An 8913-nucleotide genomic window follows, 5' to 3' on the forward strand; every position below is an offset into this window, starting at 1 on the left:
AGTCTCCTCGTAGAATACTCTCTACTTTGAAATGGACTTAACCGCTTATTTCATCGTAGCATCCCTACCAACAAATAATACGAATTCATGGCATATGCATGCAATCTTTTTTTTTGGGCCGAGAGATTGGTACAGAATGGGAAATTTCACCCCGCCGGGCTTAATCGTGCCAACGGTGTGGTGAGCACAACTCTCACCTGGGACCTCCACGTTCCTAGCGTGTTGCACTAACCAGCCCACCACACATCCATTCGCATGCATGAAATCTTGGGAGGTTATTGGTATAAATTTTTTTGAGGTTAATGATGTAATTTTTTTGAGAGAGATTTCTATAAAAAGTGCATGGTCTGTAACCTATTGAGGCCTTATCGTTGAGGCCAACAAATTATTGTGTGGCGTGGCATGCTGCGAACCAAAAAAATATAAAAGAAAATATAGGTTGGAGGTTTCCATAGAAATACAAAGCTTGGCTAGAAGGAAGCGAGACGGTGGGTAGGGATTGGGCTGCTGTGAAGAAGGAAAGCCCTTACCGTCTCCATTGCTCAGTTTACGTACTGTTCTCTGCTGCTCCATCTCCTACGCTGGGTAAGTCGCCTCCTGCCCTGTATATAGTTTTCTCTTCACCCTTGCAGTGCTTTGTTCCATTGAGAAGAAGAATGGCTATGGAGCTTACCTGATTTTTCCCTCATAACTTACTTGCGCTCCTTGTATTGGAATGGCAGAAAAGCTCCTGTCACCCTTGCTGCAGAGTTGAATGAACCAGTGCAAAACGCTGCCTCAAAAATTTATTCCTGCAGCGAAATCCTAATCTGTCTCTTCAAGCAGGAAGGGATTGAATTGGCTAAAAAACCTACGTCAATCAAACCCTAAGCCAGTATTGAAGCCCTAATTTTGCCGCAGATTCAGCTTTTTGGAATGGCTTCTGCGGCTGCTGTTGGCCTCACACATGCAGTCCAGGTCCTTTCTCTTGAGACAGGAAGCAGGAGAGTGACTAAGCCTGCGTCTGGAAATGTGGTGAGCATGCTATCGTCATCATTTGTGGGGGACATTTCCCAGCCGGTCATGTCCCCTTGCTCTCTCGGACAAGGGCAAGCTTCTCGATCCTTCCATGCTGTCTGTGTGCGCATGGACTCTCGCTTGTTCTCCAAAGATGTCTCCCCAGACGGAGATGAAGCTTTCCCAGCATGGAAGCGACCTGCAGTTGCCCTTGCAGACTATGCAGTTTCCGAGAGCGACTTAGAATTTTCCGGTTTCCGAAGGGAGAGGAGGGGGGAGAGAGGCGGGATGGGCAGCGGCTTTCCAAGTGATGAGAATGGAGCAAGCACCCCTGTTGAGGGAACTAGATCAGAGAGTGGTGGCCTTGACATATCCACATTAGGCTTCAAGGATGAGCTAGTAGAGGCTCTACGAAAGCGGGGGATCACTCATTTGTTTCCCATTCAGGTATATCTTGATTTATGAACTTGTTTGGACAACTCAACATTTTTTTGCTCATTTTGATGTAGTAACTGAACATGGGGGTTTTGCATTTTAATCACTGGTTTTCAAGAGATTAGCGACCTTCTGTGGGTATGGTAGGACTTATGTGTCAATCCTAACTCTATGACAGATCAAAAGTAATGTTCCGGAAGAGTAGTACTACTTCTCTAAGTGCTTGTACCTTTGTGTTAGCCCTAGCTGGCTATGAGAGTTTATGCATTATGTTTGGGATGGTTTGTAACTTGAGTTGGTTTCATTTGGCCATGGGAGTTTACACTTATGTTTTGGAAGGGAAATTTTGGTATTCTCACCTTACGTAGCCATCTTGTAAGCCTCCGATTGCCTCTACTTGCAGGAGGCAGTGTTGAAACCTGCCACTGAGGGTGCTGATATTATAGCCCGTGCTAGGACTGGAACAGGTAAAACTTTGGCCTTTGGCATCCCAATTATTCAGAGACTTTTGGAGCAAAATGAGCAAAATCGCACACGGTAAGCTCCATCTCACTTGACCCTCTTTCCTTTATTATGTGTCGGAAGTCAGATTTTTGTCATGGAACCTTTTGTTTTTGAAAGCTAGGGCTGTCCATTTGTTCACTTTCTATGATAGACGCTAACTTTTTCCTTTGTCTGGTGGGATTTGTAGGCGCTTCACTCGAAACCCAAGAGTACTGGTGCTTGCTCCAACTAGAGAGCTGGCAATGCAAGTTGAGAAGGAGTTCATGGAATCAGCACCAAATTTGTCTACCCTCTGTGTTTATGGAGGGGTGTCAATAGTAGGACAGCAACGGAAACTGCAGAGGGGTGTTGATATTGCTGTTGGAACACCCGGCCGTGTCATTGACTTAATAGAACGAGGCTCCTTGGCACTTAATGAAGTCGGATATCTTGTTTTGGATGAAGCAGATCAAATGCTGGCTGTAGGTTTTGAAGAGGAGGTAGAGAAGATCTTAGATAATGTTCCTGCAAATCGGCAAAGCATGCTCTTTTCTGCTACCATGCCCACTTGGGTCTCCAAACTTGCCAAGAAATATTTAAAGAATCCTTTGACAATTGACCTGGTAAGTTTTCTTTGGGGTTTACACCAGAGAGACATGTCCGCGCCCATGTCAGTATGTGTCTGATGGTGGAGGGAGTCAAAACTCATAGCTTGTTATTGCTTTATGGAAATGTTGCTGCTCTGCTACCTGTGTGTGCATTGTGAAGTTTCTTGATTTGAAAGGGCTTGCAAGGGAGGGAGGGTGTGTGGGCAGCACGCCTGACATTCTGTTGATTACTCACTGTAGGTTGGAGACTCTGAGGAGAAGCTTGCAGAGGGCATTAAAATGTACTCAATTGCAGTTCCTGCTTCAGCCAAACGTTCGATATTAAGTGATCTTATTACAGTAAGCTTATACATAAAACTCTTACACAACCACCCTTTGTCTGCAGATTCGATCGTCGTGCATGCCTAACATGGACTCCTGATGCAGGTGTATGGCAAAGGTGGGAAAGCTATAGTTTTCACTCAGACCAAAAAAGATGCTGATGAGGTTGCTCTGTCAATGAACCGGATGCTTGGTACAGAAGCTTTACACGGTGATATCTCTCAGGCTCAGAGGGAAAAAACTCTATCTGCTTTCCGAAGTGGAAAATTTTCAGTCTTAGTTGCAACAGATGTTGCAGCACGTGGGCTTGACATTCCAAATGTTGACCTTGTGAGTAAGCTTTCCTGCATTTTTTTGTTACATTGTTGTTGCATGTGTCAGTTTCTGAAGCTTTCTCATTTATTCAGATCATCCACTATGAGATCCCGAATGATCCTGAGACATTTGTCCACCGATCGGGGAGGACAGGGCGGGCAGGTAAAGAGGGTTTAACTATATTAATGCACACTGACTCTCAGATGAGAACAGTAAGAACGATTGAGCGGGACGTTGGCTGCAAGTTTGAGCATATTGGTGCTCCAAATGCCCATGATGTCCTTAGAGCATCGTCCGAGCAAGCCCGGGAAGCCTTGAGCAAAGTTCATCCAGAATTGAAGTCTGTTTTTCTTCCAACGGCAGAAAGGCTTCTGCAGGAACAAGGGGCTGATGCCTTGGCAGCTGCAATTGCTCATTTGAGCGGATTCACACAGCCTCCTGCCTCCAGATCTCTAATTTCCCATGAACAGGTGGGGTTCTATGTTCATGTTTTTGAGAGCCTCTCTCTCTCTCTCTCTCTCTCTCTCTCTCTCTCTCTCTCATACACACACACACACACACGCGCGCGCGCGCATACACGTTGATCCTCCTCTCTTTCTGGGCTAATAGTTGAACTTGTCTTTTATGTTGAAGGGATGGATGACGCTCCAATTTACACGAAACCAGAAATGGGGTGCAGGAGCTGGGCTCTCATCTCCAGGGGGTGTCATGGGAGCGTTGGGTTCAATCTATCCCAAAGCTGCGGACGAAGTTGGAAAGATACTAATGCTAGATCCATCGCAGGTCGTAATCTGCTCTGTAGAATCAACCTCTAGGTTTTATGTGATATGATAGTAGTACTTTTCTTTTCAATCAGTTTTTTGAGCTTGCTGGTGGTGAACAGGGCATGGGTGCAGTTTTTGATCTGCCAGAAGATGTTGCTAAAGAACTTCTCACTATACAATTGGCACCAGAGGATTCCATTCAATTAATTTCAAAGGTTGGTTAGTGTGGGTGTTGTAAATTTTGACTTGTTTCACGAGATATCATCTTAACGTGCATGCTCTTTAAGGGTGGCTTTATCCCGTCTTTTTCTAAGAAAGGAGTCTTTAGAAATGTAGAACAAAGGGTTTGAACTAGTTGCTTGTATAATGGGGCAATCATCTTTGGCAAGGGAAGTCTTTGAGAGAGAAGGGTGTTTGGAAGTGCAGTCACTCACTGTGAAGGAAGGGCTCTTGCATTTTTTAAAGTTTGTTTAGTGCTTCAGGCCAGTTCGGCTGCCACTGACTGTTTTTGGCTTTTTGGTTGGTAAGCCTAGCATATTAAGAGATCTCTTTCTTCCTGTTGTATGAGTAGGGCAATGACCTACAAGCAAGTGGTCTAGGAGGGCATGAGCGGTCGAGGGGCATTTGGTTTTTTCAAACTCCACAAGTACGAGTAAGGTGTTTAGGGTCCGTTGGAGTGTGAGGGCATTGGGTACTTATGGGTAAGGTGTTTAGGCCCTAGGGTCTATTGGAGCACTGCTACAGAATTTAGTGCAGCAGCGGGGAACGAGGGGAATTGGCTCTTCTTAAAGGTAGGGGTAAGATGTTGGTATGCAATTATATGGAATGAGAAATAGCAATTCAAAAAGTTATGTTGGTCATGTATAGAATGCACCACCTAATGAAGGCTATGCTTCTGCTCACATGGGAGGAAATGTGTACACAATTGCGAACATGGGGTATATGCGGGGTGGCTGATATAGGAGATGATGTGGTATTTGGAGCCATCCTGATTTTCCCCGAAATTGACAGCTTGATTTTTTGGTGGGCAGTAAGGTGTAAAGCACCTCAAAATAGAGAATTAGTGTTTGTTGTCTGTCATGCACTCTACTAGGTTGGTCGTGCATTTCTTTCTCCAACATCTTGCACCCTATTGCTACCTGGTGGAGCCTGCTACCTTCTGAATGGTAAGTGCTGGAGTTCATGTTTTTGACAGGTCCTTTATGCGGTGTATCTTGATAAAAGAAGTGTTTGGGGTAGCTTCTAGTTGTTAAGAGAGAGTTAAGGGAGTATGAGTACCATTTAGGTTAAATGGCCATATTTAGGCTTCATTGTGGCTGAGTCTGCCCTACATCTTCGGAGGTTTGACAGAAACTCAGTACGAAGGGCTTTGTGTGAATATATGCTCTTATGCGTGTGCGCGCGCGCGTGTGTGTACAGAGTTCTACACCCACTATTGGGCACTGATGACGTTAGTGGGGATGTCTTAGTATCTAGTCCATACTATGAATAATGGAGTTGATAGTTATAGTCTTGTGGGTTGACTACCATGAGTATATAACATGCACATTCCTAAAAGGTGAATTTGGGCATGTCCCTGGATTCATCTAGGTATATATATATTTAGGTCATGCTTACATATCTCACATCTCTTGCTGGTGGATATGTGAGCAAGTACCATGGTTTCTCTCTCTCTCTCTCTCTCTCTCTCTCTCTCTCTCTCTCCCCCACACACACACCCCCACCCACATGCACGCGTGCACGCACATGTACTACCAAACATTTGCCATATTCAAGTAGTGGGCAAGCTGTCGAGATATGCCCCACAGTAGACCCACTCCAGTCGGTTTATTGGACACATGTTCTTAATTGTGTGGCTTGTTGCAGATGACAAAAAAATAGCATCAATGGCTTGGTGTGGATGACAGAAATCAATTCTATTTCTAAATTTGTAAGAGGTTATAAAGGGCCGTTGTTTGTGCCAGGTGGCTATTTTGTAACCAATGCAAAAAAATTTTTTGCTCATGCAAATGGATAAATTTGAAGTCCTAATATGGTTGGCTCTCATGAGTGTTAAAATTGGGAATGGCTTGAAAACAAGTGCACAATTTAGGACCGTCTTGCATGTGTGTGTGTGTGTAGAGAGAGAGAGAGAGAGAGAGAGAGAGAGAGAGAGAGAGCTCTGACATTCCTCTTCTCTTTGCTCTGATGCAGCTGCCTAGGCTTCAATACGATGAAGCTCCACGTGATAGATACGGAAGGTTTTCACCAAGGGGAGGCAGTCCTCGAATGGGTGGTGGTGGTGGGCCAATGAGGAGCAGACAGTATGATCGTTCTTATGGATCAGGCAGGGAATCAAGCTGGGGCTCTAATTCTTGGAGTGGTAACTCAGGCATGAATAGAAGGGAGGAGCAACGGTCTGGTGGATGGAGAAGCAGCCCGGGATACCAAGGGGATAATGGATACCAAAGGTATTTATCATATTTTATGATGGCGACACTTGCAATTGTTGTGTTAAATGTCTTGAGTGATGCGTCTTATTGGATATTTTTTATATATACAGTAGTATTACTAGATTTCACAGTGTTGAGCAGGTGCACCTAGCAGGGTTTGAACTTGGTTCCTTGCCCAGCAGAGTCAATGCCTGTATCACTTACTACTTTTTAACCATGTAATTGCTAAATCTTGCAGGCCCTTCTCCCAAACTTGCTTTATATGTGGTGAACCAGGGCATAGAGCTGCTGTCTGCCCGAAGCGTTAGAGATAGTTCTGCTGTTGAAAGGGACAGAGATCGATTCTTGTAACAGTGCTTGGAAAGCCAAGCTTGTCACCCTATTAGGGTTGTTGGCATTGGAATTCCTTAGCAGGTGGAAGTAGTAGCTTATTTGAAAATATTTATAAGCTATGTACTTGTTTGTTGATTACTTGTGCCTGTGAATGCTGTGAAAACAGGTTTCTATGAACACCATGCACCTTAGGGTGTTTTTGCCAGCTCACAATATGGTTGGGGGCTATTTTAATTATCATGATTTTACTACTGGTGGTTGTGTTTGTCGTTGATTCTCCCTTCCACTTTTCCTGCAAAGAGGTTAAGATTTTTTCACTTTGCAACTTGTTTATGATTTTGTTTTTTCAGTATGCCTTCCATACTGGGTAGTACAGAAATTTCCCGCCCATCAGATGGATGGGGGTTTTGCATGTGGGAGAAATCCTGCCATGGGGAGCTGGGTAGGTGAGGTTGCCAAGCGTGCTGCCTGTCTGTGAAGCCCTGAGGAAACGAAAACTCAATGCTAGGGGAAGATGTCATGCTCATGGGGGAAAGAGAAGGGAGAAGATGGCCCCTATTCATGAGCATCTTTTCTATCTGTAAAACCCTCAAGGGTAAATGATACCTTCTCATTGTCTGCATTCTTTCTCAATGCTTGTCTGTTGATTGTTTTATGTGTATTGATTTTAAAAAAAATCTGAAGGTAAATTTTGTAAATGTGTCAACAGAAGTTCTCACTTTCGGTTGCTAGGTATGGTGTCGCCTTATTGTGCAGCTTGACACTGGATCTTTGTTCAAGATGTGTCTACGAGGAGAACAAAAATTGCTCAGTGGTGCCCCACATGCTACCGCTCAGATGAGATTGATGTAGTGAGACAGACGTAGCTTGCTTTAGAGCAATTAGGATTTTAGCATGTGAACACACGTTAGCAGAAGGAATGAGTAATGATCTCATACAAACAATTGTAGGATGGACATGAAATGTGTGAAATCTAGTGGGGTAGGGCACACACTCAAAATGATGGTTTGCATGCATGCACAGGTGAATGGCTGTTATTTTGTCAGCGTTTGTGCAGCATGCAGCACCACCCGGTTGACAGCTACACAAGCATGGTAGCATAGACACGGATGAAAAGTGCGAACATGGGGAGAGGGGCTCTCTTGTACACCCTATATAGGGTTTGAAGGCCGTGCAACTTGACATGTGAGTTAATCCGTTTCCCTCTCAGTGCCATGTGGATTGTTTCCCGTGTGCTACTTTGTTGTGGATTTTCAAGCGTAACTGTCATCTGAAGTTTCCTAGGCGTGCATGAGTTGAAGGCCCGGTTTGGTATTGAGTCCATCTAAAACAAATGACAGGATACCAGGTAGAACGTTGAGTGGATGATGGGTTGGGAAAACTCTAAAAACTGTGCTGATTATAGGGTTTTTAGGCATGACAAACTTGGGACCTTACATAATGTGCATGCAAGTCTGGAGTTCATTTTTGGAAGGGGTTCTCGAGCTCATCTTAAGGTTCTGTAGGGTGTTGCACCAGGTATTACTGAGTGTATTGGACGTGTGACAAGCTGTGTGACAAGCTGTTGGCTTTTTATGAACATGTCGGGCTACATGCAATGACATGGAAGCAGTTTACACTGTGTTTTGAGTTATCTTGTATGTGTGAACTCTATGGGTGTACAGCAGCACATTGTGGCTCCTCCCTTTCATGTTTGAGTGTTGTTGGGTAAGCGGTGTACTTTCATAGGAACGTGATAAGAGGAATTATCTTATGAGTGGGTGTGGTGTCGTGTGTAACTAGTGAAGCAATGCAAAAATTCACAATCAATGTAGTAGTAAATGAGTTGAAAACACACTAACACGTTTACATGATCCCATAAGCTTGTTAGGCCACAAATTTGGGGATTGTAATAAACGTGGGTTGGAGGCACCTTGGCCTTCATCAAAGATATGTGGAGGCTAACTTGAGATGTAACGCGCGGAAGCTCTGGGGGGGGGTCTTCTTTCAGCCCTAAACACTCCTGGAAACATGCTGATTCAAAACGCAGATATGAAGAGAGAGTGTAGAGAGAGAGATGCTGGAAATTCAGGTATATTCATATAGTACAAAAAGGTACTCTTACACAGCCCTAGGCTGCCTTCATCTAAAAGGTGAACATCACCAAAATCTGTCCCTATCTGGGACCCCAAGGATCCACTCCATAAAGGGGTGAATGCCTTAACAATGAGCACATGGTCCCTTTTT

General features: G+C 44.4%; 1 protein-coding gene and 1 long non-coding RNA gene across 2 annotated transcripts; both read left to right on the forward strand.

The window, feature by feature from the left end:
* The first annotated feature begins 356 nt into the window (after positions 1-356).
* LOC147606564 (DEAD-box ATP-dependent RNA helicase 3A, chloroplastic-like) lies at positions 357-6938 on the forward strand. The gene is made up of 11 exons (XM_086791712.1): positions 357-585; positions 723-1443; positions 1835-1968; positions 2123-2537; positions 2763-2861; positions 2949-3173; positions 3251-3628; positions 3792-3941; positions 4042-4137; positions 6116-6372; positions 6593-6938. Exons 2-11 carry the CDS (start codon positions 916-918, stop codon positions 6660-6662), a joined length of 2352 nt encoding a protein of 783 aa, XP_086647838.1. The 5' UTR covers positions 357-585; positions 723-915; the 3' UTR covers positions 6663-6938.
* Positions 6939-7037: 99 nt separating this feature from the next.
* On the forward strand, positions 7038-7885 carry LOC147606565 (uncharacterized). Its single transcript, XR_015264937.1, has 2 exons — positions 7038-7282; positions 7397-7885. It is a non-coding gene; the product is annotated as an uncharacterized LOC147606565 (long non-coding RNA).
* The last annotated feature ends 1028 nt before the right edge of the window (positions 7886-8913 follow it).

The sequence above is a fragment of the Cibotium barometz genome, chromosome 57, assembly GCF_041138505.1.
Source record: "Cibotium barometz isolate CiBa-2024 chromosome 57, ASM4113850v1, whole genome shotgun sequence".
Lineage (NCBI taxonomy): Eukaryota > Viridiplantae > Streptophyta > Polypodiopsida > Cyatheales > Cibotiaceae > Cibotium > Cibotium barometz.